We start from the raw sequence: 18,463 nt of genomic DNA, 5'->3' as shown, positions 1-18,463 counted from the left end.
TTTTCACATGGCCCCTTACGGTAAAACGGGAGTTGGAGCCAGCTTCTTCCGTGTTCTGGGCACCAGTTACATCTCACACCACGACGACTGCTTCGAAAATGCGCAGATAATACATCTGCGTAACTCGCAGAGAAAGAAAAGAAAACGCACGGAATTAAAAAAAGAAAGGACGGTATCCACAGGCTGGACGCTGTGATTTAAGGACATTCTGACGGGAACATTTAAAATGAGGCCACCGAAAAAAAATCGGACGCGCATAGCATTGGAAACAGGACGGGGTTTTTGCGCATTTCCAAAACTGGAGTTGGCTAGGTAAGTAATACATGCCGACCTGCGTTCGTATGATAAATTAGCAAGCTGTCTAGCTGTTCGATCACGGTTTTTGCACAAGTTTGCACAAAGCTAATGTAAAACACGTAGCCTGCTAGCCACTCCTGAAGTGGATGCAGCCTGAAGTTATCGCAGGCGTTGGATGCAAACTAGGAAGTTGCACAGCCCTTAAATTTTAATTTATGCGATCGCCGAGTAATGTCTTTACATATAGGTATAGCAGCCAGGCCGTTTGTACCGCAGGGGACTCAGTAGAGTGTATCAGGGTATTCCGGTATCCCCACCTGTCCTGCATTTATAATTTTCATTTTAGGCCCCGGAGTGATGTAATGTAAGTCAAAAGCAGAGATACAAAATGCATTCATCGTATGAGAAACATTTACAACTGTGCTGTAAATGTAACGGAGACCTACCCTCCCAAGCAATTTCCAAATTTAGCAACGCCTTATCTGGGTTATGTGGCTTAACGATTTCAGCTTTCTCAGTTCAAAGCAGGAGCTTGATGGAGGTGAACATCGTCTTTATACTACATATACTGGTATGCTTCCTCACACCCAAGACAATGAACTGCGGCACTTGGAGCAAAGTTGCCTATGCTGTTCCAAAACTAACGTATCAATAACAATTCATTGTTAAGTGTATTGCATTGTATTCTGGCAACGCTGGATTAAAGTCCAGTTCTGTTTTATTATTGTTTTATTTTAGTTTTTAGTTTTCTGTCAAAAATCTATACTATGGCTATACTTAGTGTTGTCAGAAAATGTTCAAGATGAATCGTTTATGAATAATTAATGAATATGTTGTTTCTGTCCTAGCCGCTAGCTCCTGCGCTTACCAGAGACAAGGCAGTGCTCTCTTCTGACGATGTCCCATCCTTGCGCTCCTAATTTACATATTGTCAGATATGAAAAACGCAAATAGAAGAACGAATACATTAAAGAATGATTAAATGCGTAAGTAAACATACAAAATATCTTTATTTTTTCATTTTCATGTTTTAAATTTGTGGATATGTTTTGACATTTGTATATAAATTGATTCAATTATGTTTATTTATTGATTCCTTGATTTATTTCAAGATTTATGTCCATATTTATTCATTCACCAGAGTCAAGAGCAGTGGACCTCTGCAATCCACAGGCAGCATGAGATGCACCAAATACTTGAAACACAGACAGCAAAATTATTCCAAAAGGCATCGCCTCCAGAGCCCAGTTTGCAAGAAGCTAATTGGAGGCTTTAAAGAACTCCCTGTCTGAACCACCCCCTCCTCCCAGAGCTCACTTCTGTCATTGTTTTGGTCTTTCCAGGATGGAGTCTTTATTGTCAACAGACCTGCACGTTTTTCCCACCCTGAAAACAGATCAAATCAAAGCCGAGAAAGAGGACTGGGAGGGGTTATACTCAAGCCTCGCTGACAGAAATCCCTGTGGAAGTGAAGCTTTTGAACACCTCAACGCTACAGACAAGGCCTGCGGTACTGTTCTGAAACACGGTCAAATAAAAACTGAGGCTGGCGAGCTGGAGGGTCTGAGTTGTGGAGGACACACTGGCTCTGACGTAAAGATAGAATGCACAGAACTAGATCACATAAAGGCAGAAACAGCAGTTGTCCACAGATCTGAGAAATACAGGAGAGACTTAGCTGCTGTCAGTGTAGTGTTTAATCAGACTGCAACACGGCGCACAAAAAAAGGTCCGTCTGATGCTGTGAGGGAGGAGTGGCCATGTCTGCAGTGCAGCAGGACTTTCAGCAAGGAAAGGTACCTGAAGACGCACAGGAAAGTTCATCTTGGGAAGAAAATTCATATTGAGGAGAAGTTGCACACTTGCACCGAATGCAAGAAGACTTTCAGCCGATTAGGTAACTTAAAATCCCATAAGCTTATTCACACAGGAGAGAAGTCGTACTCTTGCGATGAATGTAATAAAAGCTTCAATAGACTGGGGAATTTAAAAATCCATCAGCAAATCCACAAGGGAGAGAAACCATACCATTGCACCGAGTGTGGGAAGATTTTCAGTAACTCAGCACGCTTAAATGAACATCAGCGAATACATACAGGAGAGAAACCACACACTTGCACAGAGTGTGGAAAGAGTTTCAGACTGTTAGTAATATTAAAAGAACATCAAAGAATACACACAGGAGAGAAACCTCACACTTGTAATGAGTGCGGGAAGAGTTTCAGGCAATTGGTAACTCTAAAACAACATCAGCGGATTCACTCAGGAGAGAAGCCACACTCTTGCACTGAATGTGGGAAGAGATTCAGACAGTCTGGTAGCCTACAAAATCATCGATCAATTCACAAGTCAGAGAAATTACACTCATGTGTGGACTGTGGGAAAAGTTTCAGTCGTGCTGGAAGTTTAAAAGAACACCAGCGAATACACACAGGAGAGAAACCATACTTTTGTTCTGAATGTGGGAACAGCTTTAGTCATTTGGGGCATTTGAAACAACATCAGCAAATGCACACAGGAGAGAAACCATATTCTTGCTCTGAATGTGGCAATAGTTTTAGAACATTGGAATATTTGAAAGAACATAATAGACTTCACACAGGAGAGAAGCCATACTCTTGTTCTGTATGTGGGAGGTGTTTCAGAGTTTCTAAAAAATACAAGGAACACCAGCGGATCCACTCTGGAGAAAAACCATACACTTGCAATGTGTGTGGAAGAAGTTTTAGGCGGTTAGGACCATTTAAAGATCATCAGCAAATTCATACAGATGAGAAGCCACATGCTTGCATTGACTGTGGAAAGAGTTTCAGATTACTGAGAAGCTTAAGAAGACATCAGCAAGTTCACACAAAAGATAAACCTCATTTGTAAGGGTAGGCAAATTTTTGAGGCAAAGAGGACACACTCTTACTGTAGCTGTGGAAAGCAGATCCAGGTCAGTTATGCACGTATAATGCTAATTCTGTGCTGTTGAAATTACCCCATCTTTTCAGTAAAAGAAGATGTCACGGTTTTACAGTATTTCACATGGTCTCCCAGTTTCACAGTCAATTGATTATATAACAATTATGGAAAGATCAACTTAGCATTGTTTGATGAATACACCAGTGTGTCACCAGATATTGTGTGGGGACTTAGAAATGAGCCTGCAGTACTCCTGGCACAAACACCTAACACACAGGCCGTGCTGTCCTGGTTATAGTTCTATATTGTCATTGATCAATTGGATGCATACGACACTAGCCCATGCTTAAGCAGCTAATCAATCAACCAACAGTAAAATTGCCATGTAAAACAATAACGGGAGAGCATGTGAGATAATTAAATGTAACTTATGGAATTATATTTACACTATACCTGATTTATAAGTCATTTTGCCTGTCAGGTAACCTGAGGAAAAATCCAAACATGACTTTGTTGGCTCGATGGACATTTTTTCTGACAGACTCTTCAGATTTGATAAAGCCACGTGTCAGCTGAAATCTGCAATCAATTCAGAACAAGTAGAAGTAAAAACAAAAATATACTAATGTTGCTCGGCACAAAAATCATCACTCTGTTGCCACTGGTTTTGACTTGCAGGCTTGATTACAGTACGTATTAATTATTCAGCTGTTTGCTTTAAACTCTGATCAGCTTTGAGCAACTTCGGTGAGCAGTTTGCAAAGTTTAGCACCTGGGCCAAGTTTGTTCAACAGCTCTCTCTCTCATGTACATAAAGCTCTGTTTTAAATAACACAACTCTTTATTGTTTGTCTTTGCAAAGGCTTCCAAGGGTACTTTTTGAAAGGTAAGTGAACAGGCACTGTGGAGAAGAAGGCAAGTTTGTCTCCAGATGCAACACCTTGCACCGCCAACAGATTATATTTCTTTGAAAATGACCACAACATTGACTTGTGATATTGGAGGTCATTCAATCTGACTACTGTGGCGCTTACATTTTGTACAACAAATTTCAGTAACAATTTCTTTTGTTTTCATTCATTTACTAGTAAATTCACAATGATCTGCCAGCACTAAAATGCTGACATCTGCTTCAGTTTCATTAGACAGAACTAAGGGGAAAAGGCCATGTCTGTGACATGTGATTTCAACAATTGATCCCTGATGTTACACAACACATCAGCACGGGTGTACTTTCCTCATAAGAATGAGATGATGCTGCAACTAGTTTGCTTGGATCACTCAGTGTGTCATTTTCTCTAGTATAATATGCTTCTGTTCAAAACAAAAATTTTATTTTGTATTTCTGGAAATAAAGCTACTGCGCTCAGCATATGCTGTCATTTAGAATATTATTACAGGGGTGGAAATGTTATTCCAGATGCAGAGAAGTTTGAGCCACTCTTGGTTTTACCAGTACCAGGTTAATGTGCCATGTAGATGCTCCCTGCTGGTGGCACATCAACCAGATTCTAGTGACTGAACTTGGATTGGCACAAACTGCTATGCATCTGGAGTGTTGTCACCATCCATGTATCAGGACTGACACAGACTTAATCCATGCTGTAAATTTAGATTAAAAATAATAGTTTTGTTGAATTTAAAAATAACTGTCATAGAAACTTAACAATGCATTTTTGGTTCAAAATGTACAGCCCAGGCTGTTTTCAGGTCAGCAGGCTGCGAGAAAACACCATGAGGAAGCTGGCCAGAACTTCTCACAAAACAACAAAACAGAAAGAGCAAATATTCAAAAACAGGCAGACGATGACAATGAAGCAAAACGTCTGGCCTAACAGCAGCCACACACCTGTATGTAACAAGCTTTGGATTCAGCAGGTGTGCCCTGTTAACCAATGGCTGGCTTACACAAAGACAATTACAATTAAACAAACAATGAAAAGGTGGGAACTGTTAAGACGAGGATAGATTTACCACATGTTTTTAACAAACTGGCAAACAGTAAACTGTTTTTGGAAGCACTGTGAAGGCAAGCTCCTAATCTCCCAGATGCTAGTGCATTAAATGAGATCCAGAATGCCATTAGTTAGTTAAATTTACCAGTCACACTCTGCCTGTGAGTTTGAAAAACTTTCCCTTTATTTGTGTTGTATGATAAGCCACTGGTGCCCTCCATTTCCTCCAGTTTTTTTTTTTTTTTTTAGAAAAGTTATTCACTCTTTTCACTCCATCTGAATTCACCATCTGAATTCACCATCACAAAACTAAACAAAAAACAAAAGACAACTCCTGCCAAGCCTTGTCCCAGCTACATCACTCTTTATGTGTACAGACCACAGGAATTACTAAATATTAAAATATTGAAAAAATCTGTTGCATTTATTATTTACTGTTTGGTTTAAAGACAAAAAAACACCATACTGGGTTCTAGTTTCAAGGATCTTAATGTCATAGCTAGGGTCTTATGACTATTCAGAGGGCTCAGCCCAGGACACGCATCATTTTAAATGGAAATGGTGATCGAGGATCAGGGAGTAGTGCCGGCTTCAGTTGCACTGCATTGTACAGGCACTCTTATTGCCATGATGCACAAAGCTGAGTTAGATTTGTACAATCCACTTGGCTTCTCAAAGGTACAGAAACAACTTTCCCAAAATTGGGTAAAACAGGCTATGAGACAAAATCTCAGTTTTACATGTGTGCAAAAAATAAATGAAAATGAAACTTCATTTTTGCATACCATCCATTGATACAGCTGAATATTCACTGAGGTAATTTGGGTTCATTTCCTTTCCCAAGCAGTGCAAAAACAGAAAGGAAGCAGCAGCTCCTCCATGCTGCGGCCCATGTGCGGCCGATAGGAGGTGTCTGCACCATAACCCGCTGAAAGCAGCTCTGAATGAAATGCAGCAGCACCCAGCTTGTGTTGCCCTGTACAGTGAAAATTGGGTGATTGAAAGAGAGTCACGCCATATTTGGAGAGCACCCCAAAACCCCTTCACATGGAGGGGGAAGAACCTCACCACTGAAGCACAGCACCTGTCTTGGTCCTGCAGAGGTATTTGGTGCCATTTTCAGCACACCTTTTCACCCCATCCCTGATCCTGGAAACAGCAAGCATTCAGAACAGCTGAAAAAGTCACATTTGCAGTCCAACTCCCAGCAGCATTCTGACTTATGTTCCCCGCGGTGCGTCAGGATTAGGACCACACCCACACTTCTCACGCTCTTTTCCCCTTCTTAGGGGAAGCCGCAGTAGAACCACGCAACCGAAGACAGTCCTTTTCCAAAAAGGCAAACGTAGCATCAGCTGCTAGAGGGAGAGGTTTCCTTCAGAGGAAAACTTACAGCATCTCTGATTTGATGTGCGTATTTCACAGACTGAAGATTTTGGTTAATTCAGGTTTTTATATTAGCCTCTAAAGGTGTTTTTGAAGCCTTGTTTAGGTGTGTCGTTTGTATGATCAGGGCCATTCAACCACAATCCCAGCCTCCTGCTCCCTTGGTGGGGGGGGATTCAGCCACCTGTGAGTGCTGGGGTTTTGGAAAAACTGTGGATGGTTTTGTGGCCTTCTTTCCTTTCGTTTCCTTTTCTTTTGTATGGTGGGAATCCTGTTATCCAGCCCTTTTCCTTCTTCAGTTTCACCAGAGGTAAAGCCCTTAAGGCAGCCGGCTGACGGACTTGCATGCCTGAGACTCTTGCTGTGCTTGTGTGTGCTTTACAACAAACACGGAAAAAGTAGCAACAGGTAAGGCAGAGCATAGAGCTGTCTCTGCAAACCAGGTGAATTTACCTACCTACCATGTAGTGCTTTGTTGTTCCACACACACCCACAGATGTGTGTTAGACTCATCCCTGACACTTCCACAGGTAGCTCACTTATGCTAGGGATGAGGGTATAGGATTTTTATCTCCATCGACTCATGACCATGTTGGGGACGGGTCTTTGATTTGGGTCAAACTTTGCTGTGCTGAACTGTGCTGTTTGAATCTGGACCTCTGTATGGTGCTGAGATATAGAAGGAAGAGGCATGCAGAAACTCCTTCAAACCCCATTTGCAACAGCAAGATTTTGTGCAATGACTGCTTCTCCCCGTACAACCAGCACCTCTTACAGGAGATGAGCGTGCCCATGCACCGTCCTCAGGCACATCTTAAAACCATAACCATGTCCATCCAAGAACCAGCATTACCTGTCAGAGGACTGTGCCTTCCCATCAAGCGCTTCCAGATTAATTTCTGTACAATAATGCAGCAAGATGGTACTTCTGACATCCACTGCTGTGAGAAACATTCCAACACAGCTGATCCATTTTACATCAAAAGTAATGTAAAACACACACCTTCACCTCACTGTTACTTACCGGGGGGATGACAGTGTGGCATAGCAGCTTGGAAGTTGCAGGTTCACATCCCATTGCAGATGGCCATTGCTGTCATATTCTCAAGCAAAGCACTTACCGTGAATTTTACAATCCTGCTATATATGTGGAAAGTACATAAAATATCACTGCTGGACAAGGTTGTCAAATCAAATGCAATGAAATGAAACTGTTACCTCAATACACAGGTACGGGACAAAATCCACCATATTAAAGCAAAGCCTGAAGACCCTCCACCAAAGTTGAGTGTCTGACTATGAATGATCCAAGCATGTCGCACAAAATTGCCCAAGCTCTTTTATTGGACTCGGGCCACTGTCACACCAGCAGTACAGACAATGGCATATTCCTACACTTGAATCACTGAAGAGATGGTACAAAAACAGTGCTCACAATTCAGAGTGGCTCATATGTCCTGATCATGTGTGCTCTACAACGAGACATGACAAACACCACACTCCATACACTCCATAAATACAACACACGTACATCCCATGATTCATCAATTCTATATAGCAGCACAAAATGCCTTAAGGATTACAGCACCAGCCATTCAATCTCATTCTCCTGGGTGACTTCGTTGGTGTCGTTTGAAATTTCCGAGGTGGTTGAAACTCTTTCCACATTGAGAGCATTGATATTCCTTCTCCTCTGTGTGAGTCTGAAGGTGGTGTTTGAGGTGTGCAGCTCGAACAAAGCTCTTGCCGCACTGGGAGCAATGGTAGGTTCTCTCTCCTGTGTGAGTCAGCTGGTGGCGCTTGAAGTTTCCTATCAAGCTAAAACTCTGCCCACATTGGGAGCAGTGATATGGTCTCTCTCCACTGTGTGATCTCTGGTGTATTGTCAGGTCCCATATTCGACCAAAGCTTTTAGTACATTGGGAGCAGCTGTATGGTCTCTCCCCTGTGTGAATTATCTGGTGTTTTTTCAGGTCCCGTGAGAAACCAAAACTCTTTCCACATTCAGAGCAGTGGTATGGTTTCTCTCCCGTGTGGCTCCGAAGGTGTGTCTTCAGAGTCTCTAAATGGCTGAAACTTTTCCCACACTGTGAGCAGTGATGTCTCTCTGCTGTATGGGTTTGCTGGTGCTTTTTCAGATCCTCAGCACGGATGAAACTCTTATTACACTCAGAGCAATAATATGGTCTCTGACCTGTGTGTGTTCGCTCATGCCTTGTCAGATTGTATAAGACACTAAAACTCTTCCCACACTGGGAGCAGCTGTACGGCCTCTCTCCTGTGTGAATTCGGAGGTGCCTTTTAAGGACATCTGAACACACAAACCTCCTCCCGCACTCTGTGCAAGGGTATGGTTTCTCCCCTGTGTGACTTCTCTGGTGTACTTTCAGATCATTTTTTCTTGTGAAGCACTTCCCACATTGGGAACATGCATGAGTTTTTGTGGCACCTGTAGTGGTCCGTTTCTGTGGCAAGGGCATGTCTTTAACAGGCGATGAGGGAATGGGTCTAGGTATTGCATTTGATGAGGTCTGGGTCTGGTGTTTGTTGGCAGAGGCTAACAGGACCTCAGGTCTAAGGGATTTAGACCTCAGCAGCATGATGTAATCTTCAGGGTGAGACCTCTTCAAATGCCTGTGGAGGTAGAGCTCCATCGTGAAGGAGACTGGGCACCGCACACAGGGAAAGATTTGCGGGGAAACATCAACACTGCTCCCTGGTGGTAGAGAGAGAAAATACCGCTTGAGTTCTTTCATATAAAACAGGTTAATGAATAATGAAAAATAGTCGGCAGGCCAACACCAGGAAATGTGCTTAAAAAACACTTTTGATGGCATTCTTTGTTAAAAGTTGGCAACCATGCTAGAAGTTATCAGTGGGCTCTGAGTTTCCAGAATCCACTGGTTGCCAAAATCAAATTTATATTCTAAGGTCAAAAGGTCAAAAACAATATATTCATGGTTCGTCTTTTTGGGGGGGCTCTACTTTCATGGGATTCTTTTTAAAAAGTTGGCAACCATGCTAGAAGTTATTGGTTGGGTCTGAGGTTCCAGAATCCAGTGGTTGCCAAAATCAAATTTAGAATTTAAGGTCAAATTTGAAGGTCAAAAGATACAAAACGATAAATAAATGTTATGGTTCGCCTCTTTGGGGGGCTCTATTTTCATGCTAATCTTTTTAAAAAGTTGGCAATCATGCTAGTTGTTATTAATGGGTTCTGAGGTTCCAGAATCCAGTGGTTGCCAACAAGTGATGCATTGGCATTGCATCTCGCACGTGCAAATCATCAGGCAAAGGTATGGCTGCAGTCTGACAAGGTAGATGTTAGTGAAACCCCTGAGGAGACGGGTGGTTGGAAGGTTGTAGACCAACAGTTGGTAGTTGTGTGGCTTAGGAAACCTCCTGTTCCAAGTAGTTGCTTGGAACTGGTTACTTGTGGTTGTAGAACCAAATGCCGTACACATGCCTGCACTTGCCTTAAGAATGGACAGCCCTGTATACCTGCATGTGGTTGTGATGCTGATGGATGTCTTAACACTGCAGGGATGGAACATAATCAGGATGAGACAGCCTACTTGTAACACAGCAACAACTAGAAAAGCACTCAGGGAGCGCAGATCTCCGCCAAGGCAATATGGCTCGCTGACCCACAAATTTGAGATGGTGTTACGGATCAACACCAAAATTTAATCAGCTGTTCATTGTCCCAGTACCCACATTGTCTGAAAATTTCATCCAAATCTGTGCAGCACTTTTTGAGTTATCTTGCAAACAAACAGATAAACATAAAAACGTTTTGTATTATTCATACCATAAAGGAGTAATGGCCATATAAACTCTAAATATCCAAATCAAATTAATCAATATATTTGAAATTTCTATCCTTCATGCACTAATTATCCAATATTTATTTTAAAAAAGTTTATATTTTATGAAAGTACATCACAAAATAGAAAAAACTTGAAATTTGACCTCGATTGACCTTTTGACCTCAATATTTGACCTTGAAGGTCAAGTTCCATGTTGGCAACCGGGTTATTCTGAAACCTTAATCCATGCTGATAACTTCTGGCATGGTTGCCAACTTTTAACAAAAAATGCCAAGTTTTTTTAAGGGTCTTGGCCTGCCGACTAAAAGGACACTTTCAAATTCAGGCGGCAACAAATATTAAATATAATATTAAACATGCAAATGAACAAGTTAATAAACTGTATACTATCCAAGATAAGAGCTAGACAGATAAATGGATGCTTTCACCAGAAAACAACATGACCAACAACAGAACCTGTATGGGCCAAACAAAACATGAGCATCAATCAGAATTATAAACCACACTGTGAACTGAAAACACATACACACACAGCCTGAACGTGCCAGGGAAACACTGCATGTACCTCCGTATACTCACTGTATTGAAAGTTCCTAGACTCTCCTCCCACATTTAGTGCTCCAGGAAGCTCAGGCATTTGCTCAAAGTTCCCTGCAGCCATCTCCAGACCCTGGGGCGTGTAACGGTCCCTGCAGTCATACTCAGAGTCTGGGAGGCTGTAGTCCTCATAACCCCTCTTCGTGCCCTTACAGGAAACAAAGAAGGTGAACAACTGAGAGTGTGTGTACAGGCGCCTGTATGCATGGCAACTCGCTTAGCTTGTTTTTTTACATTCTGTACAGCTGGGTATTCACTGCAATGATTCAGGTAAGGGTCCGAGGGAATGGAACAATGGTTCCAACCCATCTGGAAGTTGAACCTGCAACCTTCTGGTTATAAGTCCAGTTCCTTAGCCATGTCACACTATCTTAAATTTTATCATGTCAAAATTCTGGACAAATGTTTTGATGTAGAACAGTAACGCCTGTTATCTAATCTGTTAGTAATACCTAAAGGTACCCATGCTGGCTGTCAACGCTTACCAGCAGGAAGGAGATGTCCCCACTTCCTGCCTCCTGCTCGGCTGTGTCTGAAAGGGATGACGTCTCCCATGTCATCGTCTCAGGCTCCTCCTTCATCGCATGACCCTTCTGCTCCTCGCTGTCCCCTGGGACAGGAGCGTCAGAAACGCCGTCATGCTGACATGCGCCGTACTCCTCGTACTCTTCCTTGACTCGCCTCTCCGTCTGCTGGTACTGGTTCTGGAGCATATGAACACATCATCTGTAGTTATGGAGCTAAAGAATATGCTGACTCTTGTTAGCTTGGTAGCTATCTAAAATCAAAGGCTGGGTAACCAGGCTAGGCTAGCTAAAGTAGCTGTGATATAACTGTCTCTAGTTTAGCAAGTTTTAGCATGTTTAACAAGTGGCAGTGTAGTGTAATGTTAAGCAGCAGGACTCAGTTCCCCAGTGGGACACTGCTGTTATACCCTTGCGCAAGGTACCTAATACAGAATTGCCTCAGTAAATATCCAGATGTATAAATAGATGGCAAGTAAAAGCTGTGACCTAAGTCACTCTGGATAAGAACGTCTGATAAATGACAATAACGTAACATAAAATATATGTCACTTGTCATCTCAGTCATGCTGTCAGGCTGGCTGGGTAATGCTAGAATGGTGATCATGTAACGTGTACTTTGTAACAGTTAAATAATTTCATTTTACACTTGTTGCTGTACTGTTTCTGTTAGGGTGCCGGCAGAAGCAGAAGCTGAGAGGAGATATGTGTGACCCTTTGCCCACTCTAACCTCCAGGAGCGTCATCATTTCGTTGCCCGTTCCCTTCCCCGCGGTTTCAGCTGTGTCCGACACGATGACCAGAGAGATATCATCCATTTCAACCTCCTCCTTTATCTTCGGCACCTTCTGGTCCAACTCCCCTGTGAAATCACATGTTTCTGTCTTCTCTCCGCCTCGGTCGATCTGACACTCCTCCAATTCCTCCTTTATTGGCCTCTCAGCGTGCGGTGATCGGCTCTAGGAAATAATATAGATTAAAAAATTAAAAACTAAAAAATACAATCACTCGTCTGCGATGCAGTGCCTTCCGCGATACTGCTTACGACACATTTCAAAACACAATGAAACAGAACTGTACCTTCATAAATTTTGTCGTTTGTTCACCGTTCCGTTTAAGTGCATGCAAGACCTCCATCTTCTCCTGCTGGAGCCTCAAGTCGTCCTACAATCAAACGGTGAAGCTAAAACCTTTTTTGTAATAACGCAGTTTAAAGTCTAAAATCACCATTTCAAAGACACACCACCTCCACGGTGTGGCGACCAAAATAATAAACACTCACACTAGCGGAAACGGCTTTAGCGTTAATGCAGCTAAATACGCAATTTGCATTTTAAATGAACTGATTTTACTTAACTCCCAAATCTTACTTGAGGAAAAAACGGTAAGATTACTAAAGTTAGCTGTCAAAGTGTTGCATTTGGTAGAAAACAAGTTGTTGTTTTTTTTTGTTTTGCATTCCAGATGCCGACATCTACAGCTTCAGAACTCAACAGATGTTAAATGATTAACCAAGACTGACTTGAGCAAGACAGATTCAGTCACCGTGTGATCAGTGATGTTTATTTTAGCTAGTGACCTCGTTTCAACTTGGCCCGGATCAGCTGTTAACAGTGGTTCCCGGAAAACCTTATTTGAGAAGCGCAGCTAGACAGGTAGGTACTTTAGTGTAGCTGATGATGGCTTATCAGTCGGTGCTTTTCGAACACGAATTTTGCAAATGTGATTTTTTTTTACAAGCACCAGCCAATGACATTTACTCATCTAATGGTTGTAAGCACTCCGAACTTGCTAGGCAGCGTGTTATTGCCGGTTAGCTAGCTAACCTGCTAAGTCAACTAGCCACGATTATCTGGCTTCCTTGCTTGCATGTCATCGTTTTGGCAGTGAGCTAGCTCGAATGGCTAACTAGTAATTTAGCTAACGTTACCTTTCCTTCAGAAATCGGCTGCATCTGCGGGCTTTCATGAGCGCGATATCCTGTAAGACAATTCACAGGATACAACTAGTATTCAGATTTAACTTACAAAGTCTATTACATCATTTGTCTAAACGAATATAACGAGATAGCTAGTTAGATCGCTATCTTAATGTAAGAAAACCTAGGCTGTACCTCACAATAGAACCAGACTTACACCGTCCAGCTTCTTGTCGATTCTTTCAAAACGACAAACTACGGCATCCTCTCTGGACCGAAAACAGTTTTCCACTTGGGTGTCACCTGTTTCTTCTTCTCAGGATTTTAATTGTGGCACGCACAACTGTGTTAGCTATGTAGCGCGACCTACTGTCCTGGAGTGTGGATCAGATGAGAGTTGAAAACATTTTCGCCACACTTGAAGCTTCATCACTCGCTTGCAATTCTCCTTGCAGCTCTGAAATTCCAGGCGAGGAGAATTAACACAGAAAACACCCTACGTTAACAATACCTTCAACCCTGTACCATAAACATTAACACTGAAAACCGCACTGGGCAAATTAATTAATTAATTAATTAGTGTATTAGTGAATTCTAGATAAACCCTTTCATTTCTGAAGGTGCTTGATACTAATAAAGTTTGTTTCCTTTGCTCTGCTAAATGACATACCAGTATGCTCTCAAAAACTAGCTAGTACTACACTGTAATCTAATGCAATACATATTTTTTCATATGGGAAATATGCTTCTGATATTGTGGAAAGGGGACAGGGATGTATTTCATCATATGGACACACATGCTGATGTCATCTCAGCTGATGTCAGCTCCCCCCTGTTCCAGTCCAGCAACACTCTGACCCTCTGGGGATCCCTCTTCACATTGATCGGAGCCTGTGACCGGGTAAGAGTGGTGTATTTCCCATGCTGCTGACGAATACCCCAAACTCCGCCCTCTGGACACAGTGTGATTCCTCTTTTCCTGTTGACATATTTGCTGACCACACCCACTCTCCAAAGAGAGAGATCCCTGCTACATCAACATCCCAGTAGTGCCTCCCTGAGATCAATCCCTCAGAGCCCAGCAAACACTCGTTCTGATAAAACCTCTCCGAGTTGTTGGGGAGCAGCTGTTTCTTGCTGATCTTTACACCAGTCAAATCCTTTAACACTTATAGATGGCTGTATGCCGTTTTGGGGTCCAGGGTAACAGGAACTAAACAGAAGGAGAGGGAGAGAGGGAGAATCCAGCACCCAAACAGAAAGATTAAAACACACCCCAAAACAACACATTTCTTTCAGGAGTAATTTATAGGTGAGGGCTTTTTGTTTCTCCTTCATAGAGTGCTACAGCTTCTGCTGTAGAGGTTTTTGTGCAGGTTTTCCACAGCTTCCACAGCTGATTTTCATTAAGATGACTGTGAGAGGGACTGACATGAATGCAGAGTCAAACCCATTATAATTACCCTAAAAACATCAGCACATTAAAAACGATTCTGCTCCCATTAGCTAATTTGCTACAGTTTAAAACAAGAGTTCAGGGCGCATAAGCAGGCTTCAGCTGAAATATACAATTTTATCAAAATACTAAATATGCAAGAAAAGCTTGTTAAAAAAACAAAGAGCAAAGGTTGGTGGAATGGACAATATACCAGGCTACAGGCAGAATAGGACTCTGTCTGTGTGCACTTGACCAGTGTGCGAATGCATGTAAATGTAAATGCACATCATTTAGTTACTAACTTTAGTTACTAGTTAAATTTTAGTATGTTGGTTCTGATCTAGTAAGTCCATGTCTATGTTTGTGAGTGGGGAAAGTTGCTTCTGCAGTTGAGGGGACACAACGACCGGCAAAAGAGCATGACACCAGATCACCAAAATCAGGCCATTTTTATTCCAACATTCTGAAGTCAAATGGGAATGAGACAAAGAACGGGAAAATTACAAAAACTGACTGATTCATCATGTAACCCAAGTAAAAGTTAATTATCGGCAGATAAGTACAGAACAATAATATATTTCAGGGAGACGACTGCAGCACAGGTTGAGCTGCAGTTCCACCACTCTGCCTCAAAAAGGTGGGGGGTGCTGTGTTCCGGAAGTAGAATTGCAGTCTGTTCTGTTCTGTTCTGTTGGGTTGGCTGTGTGGGTGTGTCCAGCAATTTGGTCAAAATTTCAACTCGTTTATCTGAACAGAAAGAAAAACATTTGTTCAGAAAACAGAGTATTTAGAGAAAAAGTTTTCATGTTGTCACAGTTTACACCATTTATTAAAACGGTATCACTTTTATATTTTGATTTTCCTTTCCTCACCCTGTCAGCTTAATCTATTCCTGTCATTCTAACGTATCTTTTATCTTCTGTTTGCTTTAACCTCGTGGTTATGATTTGCATGATGAATGCTATTTTCAATAATAGTTCAGGTCTTAACTCTGCAAAGCACTGTAGCAATTCTGCTACAATGAGCACTGAATACTTTCTGCCTAAACCTGTTGATTGACACTTATAACTCAGCTTGCCCTCATGCTTTAGCAGATATTTTTTTCAAAGAAAAGGGCAACTTTTAAAATTTGAAGAAAGGAAATTTTAATAAAAATGGGTTTCATGCTGTGTTTCTTGCTCCCAAAAGCCTGTAAAAGAAGTAGCTAGAGCAAACACAGAGAAGCAGCCCTCAGGCACATCTCTATACCCCTGCTACTCTGTCCCCCTGTGATCACACAACGTGTTCGCCTAACACAGCGTTTCTCAAACCTCTCCTGGTGGCCCACTGTCCTGCGTATCTTCTATCTATCCTTGCTGCTTGATTAAGTCAGGTGTGCTCAGCTAATCAAAAGTGCCACTGATGAGTTCAGTCAGGTAGGTAGAGCAAGGATAGACAGACGATATGCAGGACAGTGGGCCGCCAGGAGTAGGATTGAGAAACACTGGCCTAACAACAGGTAGCAGGGCCAGAGGGGTAGCTTAACATTCAGAGCCAGAGGGGTTGCTCCCACTCATTTGTCTGAGTGCTGTTAGCCTGGTCTGACACTGTTGCTTATTTAACTTCAATGGATACACTTCTCCTGTGCTGGAAGTCGCTGTAGATACGAGTGTCTGCTAAATAAATGTAATTTAATGTAACAAACTTTTCCCCCTTCCTTTTAATTTTCCTCCTTTATCTTTTGACACATTTAATATTTATTGCAACCTCTACTCCCCTTTCTCCTTCCTTTCCTGCAGGGAACACTCTGTAAGCCAGCAGCACTACATTACATGACATTATGTTACATTATTGGCATTTAGCAGATGCTCTTATCCAGAGTGACTTACATAGGTTACTTTTTTTTGCATGTTATATATTTATACAGCTGAATATTTACTGAGGCAATTCTAGGTTAAGTACATTGCCCAAGGGCACAACGGCAGTGCCCCAACGGGGAATCAAACCCGCAACCTTTCGGTTATGAGTCCTGCTCCTGCTCCTTACCAATATGCTACACTGCTGCACTACAGGTCCAACTTCAATGTATGTATTTTAACATCTCAGCATTTAGTACATTTTAATTGCATTTTCTCTGCACAATACACAATAAAATTAACATGAAACATGATTAAAAAAAGCGACCTGCACACTCACATGGTCAGGAGGCGCATGAAGGCGGGGAGGGACATAGCGGTCTTTCAACCAATGAAATTAATGACAACCAGGTGGAGCACGGTGTGGGCGAATAAGAAGTCTGCAAAGGCCCTCTCTGGGGAGATGGACAGGAACTCTCCTTTGTTCTGAGGGTTGATCTGGATCCGCAGGCAAACTGAGGGAGAAAGGAGGGAGGGGAATGCCAGGCTATCAAGAGAGATGTGCCTACCACAACTAATATAGTCAGTGGGAGCACAGATGCTTCACATCACAGCTGATTTTTGCAACGTGGACACAGAATGCTCACCTCTAATACTACTCTGCATCATAGTAATTGGCACAATCTGATAGCAAACAGGACACTGGACTAGTTCATGTACTGCCCAGAACTCTCCAGCAATAATCCCTAACTGAGTCCTCGGGATACATTCTGTTTATTAATCTGTTACATAGAGCACTGTGTTAGGTATTGATTAAGGAATAATGACAATGACATCTGTAATTGGACAGACCTACCTGCCTATTCTAAACTCTTGCTAGACTACACCTTGCTATGGATATGCAGAACGTCCACAGGATCGACAATGATTGTTATCAAGCACCCCCATGGAGGTTAGAAGTTATTGTCCGAATATAAATCGAGGTGAACTGCAAACAACGACAGACAACAACACTCAGCTACACTTACACAGAGTACAAGTTACAGTTATGAGTATTTAGCAGTAGCATCTCGGTAGCCTAATCGAAGTTCAGCTGTATGAGGCGGGAGAAGACGGACACATACACACACACAGAGACACACTGCTTAAGTATATGGATCATCAGCCAATTCACCTCCCAGGATGAAGGCGCCGACACACGATATGAAGCCAGACAGAAAGCTGTTGAAGGGGAAGGTGCCTACGAGCAGGCAGTAAAGGAACTGCAGCGCTCCGGTCAGCATAATGTAGAGCAGATAGGCATCCACGACTTTCAATTTATTCGGCGTAGTGCTCCTGTACTCCTCCAAAAACCGTGATATGACGGAAATCACCGAATTAGACATGGCGCTGGTGTGGAACACAAAGGTCCAAAACGAACAAAAAATGTCTGAAGTATTATTTTTTTATTCTGAATTCGACGTTCGGCGACCAATAATCTGACGCTGCATCAAAATGACGTGTCGATCGGACCGAGCCGGAAACGGGTGTTACACTGAATAAACACCGGCCTGCAACATCGCGTCACGACACTAACGTCGCAGGAAGAGATTCAGAGGAACTTTGTGCATCGGCCGGAATACTGCAGCTACAAACGTATTGCTGTAATGTGTGCTTGTGTGTATGTGTGTACATTTCCTCTTCTCTGTTAGGCTGTTTCCAAACTCCTCCGCCAAAAATCCCTGTTATGTAAATTGACAATTCAACTCAGTCTGTCGGACGCAGCAGATCGTACTA

The 18,463-nt window shown here is 42.4% G+C and overlaps 3 protein-coding genes across 8 annotated transcripts; 1 reads left to right on the top strand and 2 right to left on the bottom strand.

Moving 5' to 3' along the window:
* On the top strand, nucleotides 1-4,384 carry LOC118770143 (zinc finger protein 501-like). 3 transcript variants are annotated; one of them, XR_005004544.1, is made up of 4 exons: nucleotides 6-312; nucleotides 1,146-1,283; nucleotides 1,439-3,235; nucleotides 4,067-4,384. XR_005004544.1 is itself a non-coding variant. In XM_036517631.1 (3 exons), exon 3 carries the CDS (start codon nucleotides 1,642-1,644, stop codon nucleotides 3,169-3,171), a length of 1,530 nt encoding a protein of 509 aa, XP_036373524.1. In that variant the 5' UTR covers nucleotides 1-312; nucleotides 1,146-1,283; nucleotide 1,641; the 3' UTR covers nucleotides 3,172-4,384. The 3 variants fall into 3 exon arrangements, 2 of the variants coding, with proteins under 2 accessions (XP_036373524.1, XP_036373511.1); XM_036517631.1 differs by having other exon boundaries at nucleotides 1-312; nucleotides 1,641-4,384; XM_036517618.1 differs by having other exon boundaries at nucleotides 1,439-4,384.
* Nucleotides 4,385-7,880: 3,496 nt separating this feature from the next.
* Nucleotides 7,881-13,698, bottom strand: LOC118770100 (zinc finger protein 2 homolog). Of its 4 annotated transcripts, none has more exons than XM_036517535.1 (7): nucleotides 13,632-13,698; nucleotides 13,427-13,476; nucleotides 12,577-12,660; nucleotides 12,228-12,455; nucleotides 11,458-11,676; nucleotides 10,955-11,120; nucleotides 7,881-9,261 (listed from the first exon to the last, which is right to left on the bottom strand). In XM_036517535.1, the coding sequence occupies exons 2-7, from the start codon at nucleotides 13,448-13,450 to the stop codon at nucleotides 8,147-8,149; spliced, it is 1,836 nt and encodes a 611-aa protein (XP_036373428.1). In that variant the 5' UTR covers nucleotides 13,451-13,476; nucleotides 13,632-13,698; the 3' UTR covers nucleotides 7,881-8,146. The 4 variants fall into 4 exon arrangements, with proteins under 4 accessions (XP_036373428.1, XP_036373420.1, XP_036373437.1 ...); XM_036517527.1 differs by having other exon boundaries at nucleotides 13,610-13,690; XM_036517544.1 differs by having other exon boundaries at nucleotides 10,955-11,111; nucleotides 13,427-13,690.
* A 1,591-nt stretch (nucleotides 13,699-15,289) lies between these two features.
* On the bottom strand, nucleotides 15,290-18,231 carry LOC118770347 (dolichyl-diphosphooligosaccharide--protein glycosyltransferase subunit DAD1-like). Its single transcript, XM_036517959.1, has 3 exons — nucleotides 17,862-18,231; nucleotides 17,028-17,202; nucleotides 15,290-15,599 (listed from the first exon to the last, which is right to left on the bottom strand). Exons 1-2 carry the CDS (start codon nucleotides 18,070-18,072, stop codon nucleotides 17,072-17,074), a joined length of 342 nt encoding a protein of 113 aa, XP_036373852.1. The 5' UTR covers nucleotides 18,073-18,231; the 3' UTR covers nucleotides 15,290-15,599; nucleotides 17,028-17,071.
* Between the last annotated feature and the right edge of the window lie 232 nt (nucleotides 18,232-18,463).

This window comes from Megalops cyprinoides, chromosome 2 (assembly GCF_013368585.1).
Source record: "Megalops cyprinoides isolate fMegCyp1 chromosome 2, fMegCyp1.pri, whole genome shotgun sequence".
Taxonomy (NCBI): Eukaryota; Metazoa; Chordata; class Actinopteri; order Elopiformes; family Megalopidae; genus Megalops; species Megalops cyprinoides.
Note: the sequence above shows the minus strand (reverse complement) of the source record. Positions and strands in the feature narration are given on the sequence as shown.